The sequence below is a fragment of the Serinus canaria genome, chromosome 2 (assembly GCF_022539315.1).
Source record: "Serinus canaria isolate serCan28SL12 chromosome 2, serCan2020, whole genome shotgun sequence".
Classification (NCBI taxonomy): domain Eukaryota; kingdom Metazoa; phylum Chordata; class Aves; order Passeriformes; family Fringillidae; genus Serinus; species Serinus canaria.
The window spans coordinates 91287912-91309718 of record NC_066315.1 but is presented as its reverse complement, the minus strand read 5'-3'; the positions used below and the strand labels follow the sequence as shown (position 1 = coordinate 91309718).

Below are 21807 nucleotides of genomic sequence, written 5' to 3'. Positions count from 1 at the left end.
TGTTCTTAAACTTTTTTTGCAGAGCATAAAGTCTCAATGCAAATCACACTTTCCAGCCAAAAAAAAGTGTTACATAGTGAATCATGTGATTGACATGGTAATCACTCTATAGCTTTAAAGGAACTAAAAAATGTACTGAGTGAGTAAATGATTTCTCTAACTGGCAGTATCCTACTTGACAGTGTTTTTTGTAAGTGGCTTGATTGGTAGGGAATGAATTTTAATTCTTTATATTCCCCTTGATTCATATTTAATCTCCTTGATTCTTCTTCTGGGTGAATCAATAGAAATTATAATTAAGAATAAAATTACTGGATATGTAGATAAGTATAATATGCTGGGGGAGAGCAAAGATTCTGTAAAGAAGCAGCATGCCTCTGCTGGAGTGCTTTTGAGGCATCAACAGTTATGCAGACAAAGGAATAATTAAAAAGCAAAACTAACTTGCCTGTAAAATTCAATGTTCCTTGGGTAATTGTAGACAATGGTTCTCTGTTGGAGTTCTGGAGAATCTGGATGTGTGGGGTAGTTGATAGCCATGAAGTTAAAGGTGCTTGCCTTTATGTGGTGACATCATGGAAATATGAAACTTTATACTGAAGCTGCTTTGTTTGGGGTTTTTTTGGACTGTGAATAGGAATAGTGTTTGGACTTTTTTTAACAGGATCTGAGATTACTGCCTTACTAACCTTATCAATTCAATAAACCTTGAGAAGTATTTTAGTAGTTTCCATTTTGAAAGGCACCCTGAAGTAAATGATGGTATTGATGTAATATTGATGTTTATGCTTTTAAAGTAAACATTATTGTGAATAGGCGTCAAAGTTTGTTTTAGCTACAGTGTTCACAGGTTTCAGGAGGTCTATTTGGCTTCTGTGCTGTTGATATTTTTTAAACTAATCTGTGCAGCCAAGATCCATTTAACTATTTGAAAATTATGTATAGTTATGCCACTGCAGAATCTTACTGGTGTATTCATGGAATTAATGTTTTCTGAATGTACTTTTTTTCTGAAAATATATTTTGAAATATTTTTGAATAAACTGTAACTGTCAGTAAAAGTAGGACAAAATGTAATGACTTAATCACATGCTCCATTTTTTGTTCAGCCCAGTCATATTATCATGAGATACCTGCTGTTCATATTATAGTAAGATGACTTTTTTAATTAAAAAGTATTGCTTTTAGCTAGATACTAATATATATATATGTACTTTACTGGTTTAAATGGGCACTTTGTTTTGGTTTTTTCAGGAAACTCTGAGCTGAAAGATAAAGAGGACCAGTTTGGAAGAACTCCCCTTATGTACTGTGTGCTGGCTGACAGGCTTGACTGTGCAGAGGCGTTGCTGAAGGCTGGAGCTGATGTTAACAGAGCAGATCGCAGCCGAAGAACTGCTCTCCATCTTGCTGCACAAAAGGTAATTACTGTGAAGGGCTTATGAAGTTAGGGCTTTCACCACAGCTGGGAGGTGGGCTGACCCTGGCTGGACACCAGGCACCCACCCTGCTCTGTCCCTCCTCTCCTCAGCTGGATAGGGAAGAGAAAATATAACAAAAGGCTCATGGTCTGAGATAAGGGCAGGGAGAGATCCCTCGCCAGCTCCTGTCATGGGCAAAACAGACTCAACTTGGGGAAATTGATTTGATTTATTACCAGTCAAATGAGAGTAGAATAATGAGAAATAAACTCAAACCCGAAGTCACCTTCCCCACACCCTTCTTCCTGGGCTTAACTCCTGAATTCTCTACCTTACCCAGCAGCCAGTGGTGCAGGAGGATGCTGTTAGTTCGTTACTGTCTGTTTTCCCCTCTACAATCTGCCCAGTTACATTGTCCCCCTGAAGAAGTGCTAAAGGAAGTATTCAACAATAAAATAAAAGGCAATTGAAAGTATAACTTGAGAGCTGCAAGAGACAGTTGAGTGTGGTTAGGCCTGGAGGAAGTATGCACGGTCTCTCCACAGGAGACTAAGCAGGCTGCTGATGGGGGTTGGGGGGAAAGGGGAGTGGCTTTGGCTGCTAACCAAGACATTTGAATTCATAAACTATTAAAGAGACTCCACAAAGAAGATTAGAAATGCAAACTGAAGCAAACAGCCTTTTATTTACTATTTAAGTTTTTTGTAGTATGTTTAAAACCATAGCTGCTCAAAAATTAGCATTTTTTTGTCTGTGTTACTGTGTTTTGGTACCAGTTAGAGTGCCTGCCATGATTTTCATAGCAAACCATTTCCATATATATCTTGTCACCTGTTCATAATTGTTCACATTTTTCAGATGTTTTAATACAATCTGCATTTTTTTTATAATTTTATTTTAATTAAGTTTATGTAAAGGCAGCTATAGTATAGTCATGATATTTGGTAAGGAGCAGTTAAATAGAAAACCATCTTGGGAAGGCTATAATAAGTTGGTATTCTCCAGGTACATTTGCATGGGAGTTCATAGGGACTGTGTGGTCTGTGCTACTGCATCCCTTACAGGGAAATAAAGTGTTGTAGGTTGTGGTTGACTTGAAATAGACTAGTTCATCTGCTTGGTTACATACCATTACACTCTGATGAAAGTAATTCAGTCATCATCAGAACCTTGTTTCCAGGATTAATTTTGTATTTCTAAGGGACCAATCATCTTACTTAAATGTTGTTGTTTCAAAGAGAGGCATTTCATAAAAGCAGCAATGTCAGAGACTTAAAAAATTGCTGTGACTTACTTTACTGTATTCATGCAGGCATTCAGGTTTTATGATGTAATAGATATGTGAACATTTTAACCATATTAAAAACTTAATTTTAAAAATTGTGTTTTCCCCAGATTTTAAAAATACATTTTAGCGTATTAAACAATACAAATTCTTGTCTTAATCTTTGTCTGAATGTTCATATTGTGGATATTTGTATTATAGCAATTCAAGGCAAAAGAGATTTTGCCTTGGCTAATATCCTCTAACTGCATGGGCTCTCCATTTCCTTCTACCTTGCTTCAATCCTCAAAGTGCAGATTATAACACGGGATACTTGGACCATCTTAGATGGATTTTCAGTTGATGGTACAAATGAAAAGGGAGGTAAAACAGCATGAGATAAAGATTGTAGCAGTAGATTTTATGTAGTCACACACTTTCTGTGTAAGGTGCTAGATAGATGTGAGGCACTCCATAGCAGAAAGGGTCAGCAAACAGCCCTTACTGTTTTTTATTTGCCCTGCTTTTTATTTGCCTCACTTAGCTGTCCTCTAAAATTCCCTTCCGTGTCTTCTGAGCAGTTACTTGCTATTGATGTCAGCTTATAAAATTCACATTTCATGTGTGTGAAATTTTGTCTGTAGTCTTTCCATAGTAACATTTTTTAGATCTACATTTCTGTCATGAGTGTATTCTGAAAAATACATAAAATTAAAATTCAAAACAACGTAATGTTTCATGCAGTTTTGACTGTTTAATTAATGTTTTGCATTCTGCTTATATCTTGCTGATACTTTTGGTTTATAGTCTATTTTTTTTTTCTCCAAAAGTAAAATTTCTCAATACAGCTTTCAGATAGAAAAAGAAACATGCTGTGAGATCACCCATTTCCAAAGTTCTTTTGTCATTGTTGGTTAATCATGAATATACATATTTACCAGGACCACTGTATGGTTTTTGTTGTGCTCAAGCTTGTGAGTCAGTAGCTGTCCTGTGCTTCATCCAAACCAGATCACATGACTTTATAAATCCCCATTCATTGCTAGTCACAGGTACAAGCTGTTTAGAAGGGCAGTGCTTGGAGATTCAGATTCCTAAATTGTACTTGGGTTGCATTCTAGTTTTCCTTTTCTTTGGAGAGAGAAGCTAAGTTGCAGACCTTTACATGCAATCTGTGAAGAAGGAGGAAAGAAAAGACACTTTTTCTACACTGGTGCTAACTAAAGCAGATGGAGGTAAAATTAAGCAAAGTTTCCTGAGTCAGAACCTTCCTCTCTGAGTACCAGGATTACTTTTGCTGTTCTTTGCTGTCTCTTTGAAGGGCTTTTGGGACACTTTGTCTGCTGTGATATGATGAGCATTCTGAGGGCTAGAGTTTGTTGCCAGAATATTTGAGACTCCTCAGGTCATCATTCTACAGGCTGCCTTTACGTGTCCCTTTGCACTTGTTCCTCTGAAACAGTCTTGCAGCCGATTTCACAAAAAGTGGTCTCTGCTGCCTTTCTTTGGGAACCTCAGAACTGTCTCAGAGGCAAAGAGTTTGTGAGAAAATGCTCTTCTAATGCCAAACAGAAGCAATGATTTAGCTGTCATGGACTGAAGAGAGCTGAATGTCTTAATTTGTGTGTTTGGATTCAACATGGTGTCTCTCCCATTAGTAATCCTGGTTATCATAAAAACAATTGGTTTTGTTCTCTGCAGGATGAGGTGAAACTGTTCCCATTTTTCTGTCTGGAGATTTCACTGTAAGAGAACACCCAGTTCATGTCCTTCATTAGTAAAAAAATTGCTTGTGGGTTTTTTAATCCCTGTAATAGAACAAATATTCAGAAATGTGGCATTGACCTGAATTCAGTCATAAATCATCAGAATGAAGTAAAACAGATTAGGACTTCAGGACTTCAGTTGCTTTTCTTCTCTAGGATGGATTTTTCTTCTTTAGGTTGGATAGGACTTAAGTGGACTGTAACACATCATGCCATTAACACTTGCAACATTAGCTTCTGGCTCAGCCTGTGTGAGTTGCAAACCTGGCTGTGCTGGGTGAGTGTGTGTATGCATACACATGTGTACGTATCAGCTCTACATTATATTTTATTCTTAACATCCACTTCTCTGCAAGTTTTATGCTTCCATCATGTTGTCATTGCTGTTACATAAGGAGTGCATTCTGTAAAAGCATTTCTTCCAGTCCTTCAAAATGCCAACAATCACATCCAGCTTTCAAAATGCAGATTGTTATTTGTTGTTAGTACAGAGTTCTTCTGAAATTATAGGAAAAGATTTTGGCACTATCCATATGGTCATATAAAGCATCATCTGATTGATAGTTTAACAATAGTTCCTTAATCCTTTTTCTGTTCCTAATGGCCCCTCTAAGTCCTCCTGAAGTAGTTACTTTGTTCCTTGCAGTTGTAGTTGATCTCCTCCCAAAATTCTGGTGCACTCCAAGTGCTCTGCTTTGTTTCACAAATGTCCTAGAAGACATCTTTCAGAGCCGTGGTTTGTCAAAGTAGTTCTATTTTGATTTGAGTGTCAATAAGCAAAGTACCAGAATTTTTGCACTTGCTATAAAAGCAGTTTGCAGTCTCTACCGAAACTATTTCTGGTAGCGTACCTGGGCAGACTGGCCAGTGCTCTTACATGTTTTTCTGTTCCAAGGGTTTCAACACAGGTAAGAAGTGAAGGTGATCTGATGATTTCAGTACCTCTGTCCAGTGCTGTTTTAATAACCAGGCCGTGTTACCAGTCAATGAGGAAACTCATGTCTCAGAACTCAGAGTTGCTATGTCATCCTTGCCATGCTTCATTCAAATGGTTTTTGTTACTGGACTGTGTCTACAAAGCAATAGTTAGGTGAAAAGCTGTCAGGTTCTCATCTCAACATCTGTTCTCATCTCAACAAAAGATTCTTATAATCTCTCTATCTCAGATTAGGAGCTAGTGACATTCTGGACTATTTGCACGAGCTAAGGCTTTGGATATTCACTTACTACCCTTGTCACCTTTCTAGGACTAAGCATTCTCACACCTTTCTTTGCAGAAAGTTCCTGAAATTAATAAGGTAAGGTTAGAAATTTTGGCTATACTGTTAGAAACACTAATGCTTTTTGAAAAACACCTGTGGTTATATATTGAAATGATAACCTTCATGCTAATAATTATGTTCTTAGTGGTTAGTCTTCTGTTTAGTGATGGGCATCCTTTGTATTACAGCTTTTAAGTTTCATATATCTTTTGGTCTGAAAAAGATTTTTAGCTTGAATAAAGAGATAGTTTAGCTTTCTGTGTGATTAAATGGAACAAGTGTATCTTCTTTCAATGGAAAATCATATAGTACAATGCAATGTGAGATGATGGGCTGAGAATAATCTCATGTAGCTAAAAATTTACATTGCAGACATCTGCATATGAGCTGGTCATGTAGATAACTTAAAAGTAATGCACTTGAGGGTGCAGTCATTCACCCTAAAGTGAGATGAGTACTCTAGGGCACACTGACTAGCTGATTCTTTCTTTTAGGCATCTGTCTGATGAAGGTTTTTGTATTGTCAATATTGTAATTGTGACGAATTAATCTCACCCAAGGCATACATTTTTTTAGCAATTCATTTTCTGATTGTCCTTGACATGATGTTTCATAGGATCTGTCTTTCTTTCATCAGCCTTATGATGGAGATGATTCAGTCTTTGTAGGCAGAAGGCCATGCAAATTAGGTTATTTGGTGTTTTTCCTTTTGTATTTTATTCTGTTCCACTCCTTTGGTCTCTCTTTTCAAGTGGACAGGTCTCACAAGCAATTTTGAAAGGGTGCGCACCCCTTAGAAAATAAGAAAAGAGGCAGGTCAAGTCATTAACTTCATAAAATTTAAATTAAAAGCAGTCAAATAAAAAACCCTTAAAAATACAAATCCACCTGAGAATGATACAAATTATTGCAGGAGTGCACCTGCAAAGATTGCCATGGGAGTTTCAGAGGGTGGTTGTAACTTCCTGAACACGGATGTAATTTACTGGGAACTGAAACTGTGACTGATTGCATCAGAAGTAGAATCATTAGCATAATTTGTCAGTGATTCTGCACTGAGGAATTATAGTACTATATGAGCACAGATTATATAAATTTGTAGAATTTAGATTATTGTGAAATAAACATGCTGTGGAGATTTGAGTACTGGGATTACAGTTTAACAGCAGACATTCATTTTCAGTTGCAGGCATTTTGCATTTGTAGCAATTTGCTTTTGATGTTAAATTGCAACTTTTTGAAAAACCCACATGTGATACCTATGAATGGAAATGTTTCTGCATACCCAAAATACCTGTATATGTTTTGCTATTTAACTTTCATTAAGTAATTCCTGTTTAATTTAAGGGGGGGGTGAGGGGGTGGGAAGGAGGCCTGCCTCTTCCAAAATTTCTCACAGGGATTGCTCACTTCTTAGCAATCTGTTTACTTTGGGGAGTAATTTACCTGAATCTTTCTAAATACTTTAGGCACAGCCTTTTGTGTTCATAGGGATAGAAGAAAAAATGCAATTTTTTTGTTGGTTTCTAATAATATGCCCTTCAAATAATCTATCAGGATGCTTAAATGTCAGGAGGATATTAATTTTGGCTTCAGGAAGATTAATGCAACCCCAGAGGGAAAATGTGACTTTAGTAGCATTAAATATTGTGTAGCTTAAATTATTTATTTCCTAACATGGTTGTTGATAAATAATAGTACATCCAGGATGCAGTTAGGAATTCTGTGTAAAGTAGGAGGGTGTATTTTAATGGTCTTTGATTTTTTTTTTAAACTCAAAAAAATGGTTGTTCCTGTATTCTCAGCAGTAACAGTAAAAGTAAAGTAAAACAAGACAGCCTGTGGCCAGCATTAGACGTGGTAGAAAATTGGAAACACAAGGTAGTTTTTAGTTCACTTATTTTATGAAAGTTTATTCCCAAGTCTTATCTAATGACTACAGTTAAGTTAGTCCAAGAGCTGCAAAAAGGGATTTTTTTTCCTTTTCTTGAGCAAATAAAAGGTGTTTGTATTAAAGACTCTTGAATTAACTTGCCCGGGAGCCAGTTTATACATTTTTCTCTCATTACCTTTACCAAGATGTATTTCCTGGAGCTGTAGTCTCTCAGATCTTTCATAAGGCATAAAAGAGCACATGTGCTTCTAACTTTCTTTCCCAATCTATGAAATGAAAATAAATGACCATGTCAGAGACAATGGTGGCCAGTTCATGTTCTTGTTTTCCTCAGGCCAATAACCTTTTATGATGTTCCCCCTTAACTGAGAGCTCATAATGAGTAATATTAATTCTATGAATGTAGGTTCCTGAAATGTAAATGAGCCTTACATTCATTCTGTGGTATTTTCATGTGAATATACAATTTGATTAAATATGAGAAATCTGTACACACCAGGATGTGAAACAGGACTGTTTGCCTACCTGCCAGAAGAGGTGATTTTGCTTTTTTACCGTGTGGGACTATAGTTTCCTTTGTGATTAATTAAGCCACAGGCAATAACCATGATACAAATGTTTTCTTTAGTTTCCTGAACAATGAGTTCTCTCTAGTGAACGTGGCCTGAAGTTGCTCAAGGGTGGAAGGCAGAGGAGTTCCTTGTGTGTGATTTGTGTGTGTTACACTATAGATAAGCTGTCCTAGCTACCAAGGGGTTGGTACCATCCACAGCCTTCCCCTGAGCCCTTTTCAGAGCTGTAGAAAATGAACTCTACAAAAGAACAATTAATTTTCTGCCTATTTAACACAAGGCTCCATGTCCCCAAATTATTTTTTCTATTGGTTGATACTGCCATTGATCTGTGCTTCAAGCCCTATTGAAATGGTTAAAAATAGCTACAGGAAAAACTTAAGCAGAGAAAACTTGCATTGTTACAGAGATGTGATTTCCAGTACCCTCCCCAAGAAAGTTGTGCTGTCACTGCTGAGAATGAACAAAAAAACAGAGACTTTGCAAAGCTGGAATTTTCTAAATGAACACTGACATAATGAAAAATATTCTCAAAACCATAGGTAAGAATTTTAGCATCCTATTTGAGTTCAGGTACGATGGGAGCCCTTTTGAAATTGGTGTTTTTCTGTGTGTGATAGATGGTTGCTGTGACTCTTTCAGGATCTTTTATGTATTTCCTTATTCTCCTTTTGACTGTTCTTTAGATTTCATTAATACTTCCATTTGCCTCTGCTGTGTCTTGATTCAGATTGAAATTTGGGCAGTACTTGGCAAGACTGATATGCTATTCTCATCTATTCAGGCAGGGCATTTTCAGCTTGCACACTTTGTCATGTCTTGTAACAAGGCAAGAACATGCACATTATTGTTTTCTCATTAAGTGTTAAGCTGCTATAATCATATGGTGTCCAACAATTGTCTGTCTCTGCTGTCAAAATGTGGGTTAAAATCCAGCCAATTATTTTCTCTGCAGAAGATAAAACCGTGGAAATACTGTTCTACATGTTGGGTTTCAGTTGCACAGCAGATACTAAGACGTCTGAATCTGATTTCTCACTGATTTTATGTTAGCATGAAGCCATATTTGAAGACAAGGTTATGCAAAAATTTTCACATGCCAAAGTATTCTTTTGACTTGAAGTTCAAGATCAGAATTTCAGACTAGCTGTAAGATCAAACTTGGTTTCTATACAAATTTCACTGATAAATATGGTATGAATGTCTAGAGTCAATGGCACTTGTAGAGTTGATTTTTAAATTATTTTAGTAGCAGTTGGTTACTAAACTAACTTACTCTGGTAAAACATGTTGGAAAGTATTGCTTGCAACTTGTGGCTACCTCCCTGCCTATAGCTACTTTCCAGCAGACATTTTACACATCAAAGGAGTTATAGCATGGCTATAACAAACATAGCGTCTGTTACTGTCTGTGTTTAGGATTGGCTGGTGAAAGAAAACAAATAAAGATGCTAAAATGAATTATTCTATAAATATGGCAGATTTGCTCTATAGCCTACTGTAGGCAGAATGGTTCTATCTACTTCCAGTTGAAATAGCAAAATAGTATTTTCCCCCATTTAGAGTAGTAGAAGTAAAAGCTGAAGGAGGATGGAAGATGTTTAAGGAGAGAGTTTGCAATAGGAGCATGTGTGGAGTATTTACCCCAACAGTCTACCCAGCAGTAGAGTATATTTGCATGGAAAGGGATGGACTGAGTGTGGTGTGTTCCCTCTGACATGCATGTGAAGTGTTGGTCTCCAGTTGCCTGGGGCAGTTGTTCAATGGCAGCCATCATTGTAGTATCCAATTTTTATTTTTGTGCTATCCAAGGATTTTATTTTAATTGTGAGGTTGTAAACATAATCTAAACACAGAAGGAAGAATAAATGCATCTAAGGTTTTTGGGGAGATGTGTGCATTAGTTCTTGCTCTGTGTAAGGGATGTTCAGTATGATTCTCAAGGAGGCACATCTGGAACACAGCTTGAAAAATACAATGGTGTACCATTTCTGGTTTTGTCTTGTAATACTGGAAAAGATTCTCACTTATCAAGAATTGTGATCATAAACCAAATATAAATAAAGCTGACAGCAGAGAAGTCACAAGTGATAACAGGTACACAGCTCACTGGGCTAGTAAGTTTAAATCTTAAAGACATTTACAGATTTTGCTAAGATTAGGTGTTAAGAACAGTAATTATTCTTCACTATTTGGCACCACCTTGTCCTCTAGCATACCATTGTTTTGTTTTTTGGATTTTTTTTTTTTAAGCAAATTGGGAGAATGGAATGTGTTCCATTTCTCTTTAATCAAGGTATGTGTTAAAAAGAATGAGAGTCTGCTAAATAACAACAAACCATAGCAGTGACCATAACCCGGGATAAGAAGGAGATTTGTAACATAAACAATAAAGGAGTTTTTGATCCTGGAAAACCTGAACAGCTTCTGAGAACACTGTGTGCTCTCTGTCACCAGCACAGGCATAAGTGCCTGTGCATGAGTTGCAGTTTGGAAAGAGTTTGCTCAGTCTTCCCTGGGGTGGAAGGTTGGGTCTGGCCAGTTGCAGCTCTGTAGGTCTCCTTCACACAGGTGCTTCTGTGGGGCTCAGCATTAGCAATTCTGAACTGGTCTCCTTCTGGAAAGGGCAGGCGGCTGTTTGAAATGTGTAAAAAAATGTAAATAAAAATGTATCTACTGAATGTTACTCTATGGTATTTGAAAATGACAATAATTGTCTCCTCTTTGCAGTGATTTATTATGTTTGGAGTACATTTTAGAGTGGAATAGTAATAATTAAAATTTATTCATAGCAATGTTATATACTGTTTCAAATTTTATTTATAGGCTTGCTTGAGATTTGTGAGAGCCAACTTACCCAAATGTCCTGAAGTTCAAGTTTTTTTCAGCCAATAGTCATAAAGGATCTGTTTGCCAAGCTACTCATTTAAATATCTATATTTTGTGCTGTACTGCCCATAAGTAAAGTGTTAAATCATCTGTGTCTGGTTGAAACTATTAATAAATACGTATTCACCCCCAGAAATATTTTGTAAGCCTAAAAAGTTAAAACAATACTACATATTTTGGGGTTTTTTTTTACTGAATAATTATTTTCAGTGTTTAGATTTCTTAAATTAATACTGTTTTGCACTTGCATAGTAGTTTCCTTTGTCTTTGCAAGCTGTATTTTGAGCAAGAACACATTCCTCAGTTAAAGAACAGCAGATATTAATGTTTTATGTCTTTAACTAAAACTTTAAATTAAGTTTTCATGTAAATTGATTTAATAATATTTTTCTGTTATTAAGTACTTCCAGAAGCATAGGAATCCCTTGCTGAAAAACATACTCCTTTTAGCATAGTTGAAGAATCAGTTAATTAATTTTGTCAAGGCAGTATCAATTGCTTTTTAACTGTTTAAATAATTTGTGTATTTTTACTCACATTATTCTTTTGGTGGCCTGATTTTAACAATATTCTGTGGTTGTGGTGTTTTATTTTGGTGTTTTATCGTTTGCTGTGCCTCCAATCTCACTGGTTTTGGATAGTGCTACTCTGAGAATAATAAATGGCTTCAATTTGCCTCGGAGTGATGTGACTTGTGAGGTCCTCTGTCACTAGATACTGCATATTGTCCTAGAAAAAACAGTTGAAGCAAATGTATAATGATAAATTCAAATTATGTAGTCCTGGTTTCTATCACTCTGCTACAAAAAAAAAAAAAAAGAAATAAAAAAGTGTAGATATTAAATGGAATAACGACTATAACATCTCTCTGTCATCTCACACAGTATTGGGATTAATTTTTCAGTGGTGCAGATCCTTGCCTCAGTGTTTCCCAGCTCAAGCTTGGTTTTCTGGGGTTAATTTTCCCGGAGTGTCTGCCTGAGCTTTCGAGGAGCCCTGTACAAAGGGAGTCAGTACAGCCTAGTGGAGAGCAGAGTCATGAGCATTTGCATCTCTGGAATGTTTTTATTGACAAACGGTAGTCTGCTATTGACATTCGTGTCCCTTGATGATACTTCTATCCTAGCTTATCTTTGCTGGTCAAATGCCTTAATTGTTCTGGCCTTTAATTCAGTCAAAGTTGGTGCAGGAGTGGAAGAGAAAAGAGAAGGAACAGGTCTAACAGAGCATCAAGCTTGAGCTGTGAAGCTGCTGGCAACGATCAACCTGTCATAATGTTATGATTTGTTCATTTTTATACCATTTATTAGCCTTTACTTGTTGTGCCATTTGGCCTCCAGGGCAGATAAAGTGCTGTCTAATTTGGTAGGTTTGCTTCTGTCAGAGTGGCCTCGACAGAGAAGGTGTTAGCTGTAGTGACAAATAATCAATAGCTGTCGTTGTCATGAGGAACGTGAGTAGTTGGGCCTTTCATCTGGAGGATTAGAGGTCTAATTGGATTGAGAATAGGGAGGGTGAGCTGTTGGGTAACCCTGTCAGCTATGTTAAGCTGTCAAATGTCAGCTTGCCTGAAAGGAAGAAGGAATGGTTAGCTTTCAGAAACAAGGAAGAAGACATATGAAAGCTTTTTAAAAAGTAACAGATAGAAAAGTAGAACAGGCTAACATACGCTTTAACCCTTTCTTGTTTAATTACATATCTTTCTAGTTAATGAGGATGCGTGGTGTGCGCTCTCTCGCTCTCTCTGAGACAGGCAGAATTTGTGTGAAACAGATTTGGCAGTGTTATACCAGATCAGGCTGGTTTTATGTCTTGAGAAAAAGCCAGTTAACTACTCAGATAGGGAATATAAATGCAAAAGATGATGACATGGGGGAAGAAAATATCTATCAATGGAAGCAATCACTTAATGGAAGCTGTAAGGAAATCAAATACTTTCTTTTAATATTTTGTTGTAAAGATTTGTTGATGCCAGTGTATTTTTTGAGATATAAGCAGTTATTTCAAAGTAAGTAGAGTAATTATTACAACCCAGTCTTGCACTGGACTTCAAAATCATCAGTTGAATTTTGTCTTCATTTTCTTATTGTTGTTTTTGATCTTTGCTTTCTGCCTGTTTCTTGGAGAAAGATTTCTGTTGTTCTAAGTAAGATAAATCCATTGAAAGACCCATTATGCTGGTAGAACATGTAATTTTATGTCTCAGATGTGCTGATATTTATCTTATCAGAATAAATAATAGGACTGCATTTTAATGAAGGATTTGCTTATAAAATTACTGAAATAGTGTTTTCTTTACTTGTCATCTTATCCTGCCCCTTTTTTGTAAGCAAGTCTTAACTGTAACCATGCCAGTATTCCCCTTCTCTAAGTAACACATTTGCCTTGAGATCTGCAGTACTTGGCCATAGTTATCTGTATAACAGATCTGGAAATAGCAAGGTTTTTAGAACAGTGGAATAAAGGTCTTTATTTTGCATCAGCTAATTTAACAAAAGACAATTTTATATTTTTCTTCTTTTTTTTTTAAATGGACTTCTAGGTATTTCAAAACTCACAGATTTTTTTTTCTTACGTGTTTGGTCATTTATTCTGAAGTAGTGGTTTTACTATTGGTGTTTCAATTTGGATTGATTCCCCTGCTGCTCCCCTCTCTCCCCTGCAGCACTTATTGATGGTCATCTGGACTTGCAACATTGTTTTTACTGGTAGTCTGCTGTAAATACTGGCAAACCCATCCTTCATCTCAGGTTTATCTTCATAGATTAGTACAATAGTGTAAGTATTCCACAGGCAGAAATCTTGAATGGATTGTCTGTTATCACATTTCAGTGGTGTTATGTGTCAGGAATCATGGGGGTTTTATCCCTTTGAGATTAACTGCCATGCTCTCAAACCTCCTTCTTTGTGTGAGAGCCTGAATTCATGTGTGTTGAATAATTTTTGGGTTTGGAATTACTTATCTGACAGGTACTGTACCTCTGTAATTTATTTTCTGATAATCCAGTTCTCATGACTTATCTTTCTCTGCTCTGTTTCTTTGCTTGCCCAACTTGGACTTTATGATCTTGATATTTATTTTTGAGTCTGACTAACCTGATTTAAACACATTTAAACTTCTGGTGTGAGCTACAGGAGGGACAGATGAAGAAGTGACATCATAGCCTACTCTCACAGCTTGAAGTGTGCTGAAGGTTGCTGAGCTACAGGAGAAGTATTGTGCTGCTGTGGCCTGGTTGGCTTCAGTATCCATAATATCCATGAAGCTGACCCAGCATTTCTGCTCGTGTGGTTGTCTGCAGTGTAGACACACTGTGGTAAAATGAGCAAGCCCAGGCCTATTTATTTTTTTTTTTTTTAAGTTGTATATTTACCTTATTGAAAATCTATCAATTTCCTGATTTTTTTTTTTTTTTGCAAAGTTCCATCTTTTATTTTATCCATTGTGATAAAAAGAGTGTCATAATTCAGTATCTTAATTTCTAAAGTTTTACCAAACACTTGGTATGAAAATCCTTACCCATTATTTTTTTTCCCAGACAACTTCCTTGCCATGACAGTGATCTGTGGTTTCCCCAGTTTTTCCCATTTTTTCTCCAGCTTAAACATCACTATTGGTGATGTTTTCTTTCTCTTTTGCTCCAGCAATATCACAGCTATTTTCATTAACAAAATTGATTTCTTTTCATTGTACAAACCACTCTCTCCCATTTTCAAACCTGATGTAATTTTACTTCTCTGCATCTTTGTTTCACTTCTTGCTCTGGTAAGTCTCCTCCTTTCCTACACTTGGGTTTATATCTTTTGCTACCATGCATTCTGTGCTTGAAATAATCCAAGGAGGATATTGTCAGGCCCTGAATATATATTGTATTATCATCCTTGTGCTTCTGTTGAGCAGTCTTGCTCTTGAGCACTTGAAATTTGAATATGAAATGTCATTAAAATAATAAGAAGAGGAATGCCTCTGACTGCAGTGATTTTTCTAAAAGATTTTGCAAATATGGTTTAAGTGCAAACCATGGTGGCAGAACATTTAGGAGCTCTGCTTGTGTTGTGTTTCCCAGTGAAAAGGAACTAATTCTACATAGCATATGGAATGATATCTTAAATATCTGTGCAGCCAGCTGGTAGAATTACTTTATTTTCATCTGTTGAGTTCAGTGCATACTTTTGTGAGTAAAATTTGGAGGAGCTTCTGGACTCACCTATTGTTACTTATTCTGATCTTTGCTAAGTCCTCTTCCATAACAATAATTTTTACTATCAACAAATAAAATAATTTGTATTAATTTTTGAAGATTTTCGGTTACCAAGAGTGAGGAGGTAAAGCAATCCTGTTTTAAAAAAACACCTTAAATGAGTACTTAAGTCTGAAAAAGTATTGGTGCATACCTTCAACTCAGAGATTTTATTGCAAAGACCAACTAGAACTGAACATGATATAAATATGCCCAGCAAACACAAGTAATTGGTTCAGGCACAAGCAGTGCTTATTCTGTAAGAACATTGTTCCATATTTCTTGATATTTGGCTCTTTTAAGTTGACTTAATTATCCTGGTTTCAACTGCTGGTTTTCTCCTACATACTGTTGTCAAACAACTGCTTCATCTCTCTCTCTCATTTTGCTTTGTTCAAAAGACAGGTGAAAATTTCTCTATCATTATTTGATCTTTAAGATAATGGTTGCATCTTAAAAATGGTATTTTCTTTTTAAGCATGGTGCTTGCAGCACTTGGAGAGTTACACTTCAGATCTGAATAGGATTCATTTTGTTTCATTTATTGTTGTTCCTTGAGCATGTTTAGCATTGTGGCATCCCTGGGTGCACAAGAGACTTGTCCAGCTCTTCTCCCAGGACATTGATGTCTGCTGCCAAGGCTGTACCTTTAAAAGTACCTTTGCAGACAAAGACATTTCCCTGTCTGGGTGTCCTTTCTAAAACATCATTCTTGCATTAATTGCCCCTCTGCAGCTGACCCCACGAGTGATCTTTAATGGTTATGAGAAGAAATAGTGTTGTTGGGACTGAGGAACCACTTACTTGTTTGTGTCCAGATTTGGCACTGACAAATTAAAACAAAACTTCCACTATTATTAGCTCATCAGTTTGGTTTAGTCCCATTTTGTGGACTGTAGGGTGATTTCTGTTGGAATAAGGTATCTTTTCCCAGCTATTCTGCAGTAAAAAAGGAAGATATTTGTTTTCACTGATTATAAATGTTATTCTAACTGCAGGCAAATTAGTTTTGTGTTAAATGTACCCACATGCGCTTCAATACATGAAGGAGCAGCAATAGATCATTTTGAAACAGGACACCTTTCTGCTGAAATCTCCAGGAATCTTCTATCAGGGGTCTGACACATCCTTAATCTGATGCTCAGGCTTGTCATTTGAATCAATAGGATACAAGATAGGATGTCTTCAGCGTGCAAGCCTACTGCTGTAGGAGGTATTTGAAAAATAAATTCAGATCTTATGGCCAGCCACAAACTCCAAGAGCACTAATCTTTCATTTGTCTCTCTCTTTGTCTGCAAACAGTTGGTTAAATTGTTGATTAAAGAGAATTAAGTGAATCACACTTAAGTCAAAATTGATATGTATGAACTGCATAAGCAAATTGTGTTGCTGCCTGAAAAGCAAAAGCTAATGTCAGTGTTTCATAAAAGACAAAATGAATTTACCTTGCCTATTAAGATTCTAAATTTTCTTGTCTCTTTGTAGAGCAGTTTGGAGCCATCTTTTGTTACACTTTTTTTTCATTAATGAAAGAGTAAGTTTTATTAATGAGGAATATTTTTTGCTGAAATATTAACTGATTTATGTTATTAATATAATCTGTGTGTGTTCAACCTTATGATGGGAACATTTAAACATAGATTGACATTTATACACAAAGGATGTGTTTTTCAACATTGTTAATATGGTGTGGATTTGGGAAGGCTTTGCAACACCAACCTAGAGCTGTTATTTTATCTGCCTCTAGTCCAAACAAAGAGAAATAAATCTAGTACTTTTATTACTGCTAGGATGCAATTTGAGTAGATTTTGAAGGATTTGATTTATCTACCAGTATTTAAATAGATTATGGCTTCATTTTGAATATCAAACATCACTGCAATATCTATAGAAACTATAAAATTATGCCATATGTAAAAGTAGCCTGAAGTGTCTGAATAATTATTTAAATTAAGAGCAAACCTACCTTTAATGCTGGTTGTTTTCAATATGGATTGTCTGTCTACTTCTGTAATAGTTCTGGAGATTTCACAGTGGCTGGAGACCTTTTCTTGTCCAATAGAAATTGATAGATAGATTTGCAATTATTTCACACAGCGGTTTGTTATAGGACTTAATATGTTTGAAATATATTTAAATCACATAAAAGGCATGCTTTTATTTGCAGATAAAACAGCAGTTAAAATAATAACAAAAAATTCTGTGAAGCTGTGTTTAAAATTGAGCAGTATATGCAACGCTTTCCCTTTGCAAGCGCTGTTGCTTCCAGCAGTCTGTAAGGACATGACATGCACATAGAGGGGTGCAATTAAGAAGTACAAGGCAGTAGTGACACAGTACTAGTCAGAGTGATGCTTAGTAGTAATGGCAATTAGTTTGCTTCCAGAATGAAATAGCTCTGCACAAAGGTAGGATAAAAAGACTTGGACTGGACTAATGGCTGTTATTTAGACTTGTTTTCAGGTAGAATTCTGTCATGGGTTATACTGTGATTTGTAACATTTTTATTAGATTTTTAAAAGGCATACATCTGTTTCAGGGATATATTTCCGTGGTTTTCCTACAGTGCTCTTAGTTCAAGACAATTGAACTCAAAACCATTAAGATGAAGAAAATGAATGTAGTAACTTATTTTCTAGTACTTTTTTTTTGGAGGGAGGAGGGGGTCAGTACTTTCTGGCAAATCTTTCAAATCACTATTTTTTGAAATAAAGTACTTTTTCAAAGCTTAGTGTTTGATTCTTTATGGAGAGGTGGGCAGTGATCCTGTAAATATGGATGATGCGTCTCAGGCTTTGTGGTATATCCCCAGAGATTGTGTGTTGAGGGTACTTCTGCCTGAGTGACTTCAAAAGAACACTACAGGAAAACAAGTTCAGTAACAGTGGAAGAGATCAACTGGAAATGAGAATGCTAATTGCATTTTCATCCTTGAAGTGTTTTTTACATGAAAGCCACTAATTTATATAGGTTGACCATAACATTTATTGTTGAGGAGCTGAGACCACTACAAAGGAGCAACATGTACAGGCCATGGATAAAGGAGGCCAAAGGCTGTAAGATACAAACACCTATTTTCTTTCAGCCTATGCTGGGAAACACTTTCACCTTGGCTTTTACAGCACTGGTCCGTTGTCTTCTCTATTGTGTTCTTTAACTGTGTGCCAGTTGATAGTTCTGTCTATTCCTATGGAAACCAAGAGAGTAAAGCCAATCTTGCAAGAGGCTTTAGGGAGAATTGCTTGTAGTTGAGACACTGCCTTGCTTTCAGTCAAAATGTCTGATAGCCAGAGCTGGCCTCAAGTCGTGCTGATGTTCTCTGCTGATGTATTGCCTAAGATGCTTTGCCAGACAGATGAACACGTTCAGCTTGAAAACTGGTAAATAAGGTTTCTGTTCAGCTGTCTGAGAGATTTTCTCCAGTTGAGTGTTTTACTTTGGAGTCTAGAATGCTGCTAACAAAGTTGCTAAAAGGGTACTTCACAAGATTAAACCCAATGTCAAAAATCAGTGATGTTTTTGTCATGGTTGACTTGAAGGGGTTAGCAGAGCATTACATATTTAAATCCACCAGTGGTTTGTTAGATAGAAGGCATGGCATCATCCTTACTATCCAGAGGTAATAAAGAGCTTGCAGATGTATTTTTTTCAAAGCTGTAGTCCAGTGGGTGACTGCTAAGGTTATGTCTAAAACAATAACCCTAAAGATTTTCTTTTGTTTTTATTTTTCGGTTACTTTGTTAATCAAGGAGTTAACCCTTATTTAGTGATAACGGGAGAGGCAGAGTGATATTTTGATGGTAGCTTTTTTAACTAGAAAATGGGGTTCTAAGTGGCTATGTTGACTTAGTTTTTTTTCAGGAGCTGTTTAAAACAAATTTACTGGTATTCAAGGAGTGTAAGAATGGTGCAGTCATATACAGTAAAGGGTAGCTTTTACAGGGTTTGTAGCTGTTGTAACCAGGCAATATGAATTCAGTTTCAGTGTATTTGAAAACAAAAAGCTCTAGTATTTCATGCATAGGCAAGATTTCAAAACACAAGTGCTAATTATAAATCCAAATAATTCTTATTTGCAATTAAATTCATATATCTACTTGCTAGCCTCTCTTAGTAGTTTTTCTTCTGAAGAATTCTTGTGAGATTTCTGGCAAGTAGCTGATAATATAAGCATATCAAAATACTCCTTTTGATGTGTGGATTTCAGTAAGTTTTGGAACAGTAGTCTGTTCCTATAGATATCAAATTAGAAGTATGATAGAACAGATTCTATTTTTCCAAGTGCTTAGTTTGTTTCCTGAAAAGATACTGAAACTGGTAGGTGTTGGTGACGGAAGTCCACATCATTCCAAGTGGTTTTTGACATTCTTAGAGTGTGCCTCTTCTCAAAGAGACGCTAAAAGATGAAACGTCTAAAGAAACCATGTGCACAGCCCCCTCCTTTCCTTTCCAAGGTTATTAAAATATTTGGGGTTTAAAAATTTGTTTATTTTGTGCAAAGTTTATTTGTAAGTTAAAGCATCCTCTCTTCAGCACCTCCTCCCTGGAGAGAGAGGAGCATGTTAGTGTATACAGTAAGATTATCTTCTGTAAGATGGAGTAGATCAAAGAGTAGTTTCTACTCTGTGAAGGTAAGCAGGTTAAATTCAGTTGCCATTTTGGTTTTAAAGAGAAACCTCATGGATGTATTTGTCTTTCAAAGGCTTAGCTAGCAATTAAGGAGTTCAAGTTTTTTGACTTTCACTGTTTCTTGAAAGCATCTGACAGCAAAGAACTGTTCTCAACTTTGGCTTTAGCATCTGTGCTGATCTGTTGGCGAAGCGTGTTAATGCAGTGCCAAGTGGCTGATCTGTTCTCCCTGGGTTTTTAAGGCAAAATCTGAAATACTTTCACATTGTGCATCTTTTACCTCCATGAGTGGTAAAACGTGTGTGCAATATGGTTTAGTATTTGTAAAGGTATAGATTTCTACTGTCTTTAGAAACTGATGGGCCACTATAAAAAAAGTATAGACATTTTTGTGTTTCAGGCACAAGCACTGATTAAGTCTTGACTCCAGCTTCTAAGGAGTGCTGGGTTTAACTAATCTAATCTGGCTATGAAAAGATCATAGCAATCTGTTTTGTGGTTTTTACATTTTTATTTATGTATTTATTTATTTATTTATATAATTGGGACAGAATGTGCTTCTCTGGAAAAGGAGATCAGTGGCCTGGTATGCTGAATTTCAATGTACATTACCAGTTCTTAATCTGGGTCTAAAGCAAATAAAAAGTGTACATGAGTGAATATGTACGCTATAACCCATGATATAATTAGTTTTTCTGTTCTCAAGATGCTGTTATATATATAATACAGCTCTAATTTCTTAACTACTATTTGGGAGTTTAAAAGAAAAATTAAAGCATTAATAATATTTAAGTACAATAATAATTATCTAATAGTTGTATAATCACTGCCTGTGTTATGATTGGTGTAGTATTAGAAAAGGAGATGCTTTATATTTACAATTAATTTAACTGTAATAATTTTGTGCTGTTCTGTTTGTGAAAGAGTAAAAGTAACAGAATTATATATTACATTCCTCTGAAGAGGATTTATTGATTGTTAAATGCACAAAAGATTGCTAAGAAAATTTTGCTAAAATGTCTTACATAAGTGCTGCTTAATTAATAATGAATATATTTCAACAATCAAAATTTAATAAGCTAATAAATTATTAACGTATGGCAGAGATATATAATTATCTGATCTCTGAAATCCTTTCTGCCGTGGTTGGTGGACTTGCTGCGCTGCAGTCTTCAAACACAGCCCTTTCAATAGGCTGACCTTTGTGCTCCTGATTTTGTGGAGCCTCTGTTTTACCACTTGCCTACACACTTGCTGACCAGGCTTAGTTACTGCAGGGCTCTCTGTTTGGGGCTGTGGTCAGTGGTTAATGCCTAATTTTTGGTAAATTTCATCTCATGAGTACAGAAACAGCAAGGGATAAGGTGCAAATGAATTTTAATCAATGAATCATTCTTTAGGAATTGTGACATTAAAGAATTTATGGTATTCAATAGCACTTTCAAGTAGTGGTAAGTAATGTTTTGAGAAGGAAGTAGCTGAGAGAGGCAGCCTATTTGACCTCAGAAGCAAAAAAGAATTTGAAATTATGTGGGGATAAATATGTATGCAGAAATAGAAAGTTGGGTAAAATGAGCACCTTCTGTCAGCAGTAGGTTCTTTAAAAGTAACTGAATATTTAGTTAGCTCTATTTATTTCATAGAAATAAATTCAATAGGTTGCCTCTTGAGGCCTGTACAAAAATATTACCTGTGATGCTAGATGGAAAATTGCAAGCTTAATTAGAGATTAGGACAGACACAAAATGTAAGAGAATGGTAAATTATTATTTGATAATGAACTGAAAACAGATTCAGTTGAAATATGAGCTGTAAGATCAGAAAGCAGGTGTTGGAATTCCTTGATAGTTGCGCTTGAATCTAATATT

At 36.1% G+C, this 21807-nt stretch overlaps 1 protein-coding gene across 8 annotated transcripts in view; it reads left to right on the top strand.

The window, feature by feature from the left end:
* The window catches only part of INVS (inversin), an 84324-nt gene that overhangs the window by 8576 nt on the left and 53941 nt on the right, over positions 1-21807 (top strand). For all 8 annotated transcript variants that reach the window (XR_007776930.1, XR_007776929.1, XM_050971178.1 and 5 more), the window contains exon 3: positions 1255-1421. Coding sequence is in view for 6 of the 8 variants with exons in the window: in XM_050971178.1 (XP_050827135.1) it covers positions 1255-1421 (167 nt within the window). In the remaining 2 variants the exon portion in view is untranslated. The remainder of the gene's footprint in view (positions 1-1254; positions 1422-21807) is intronic.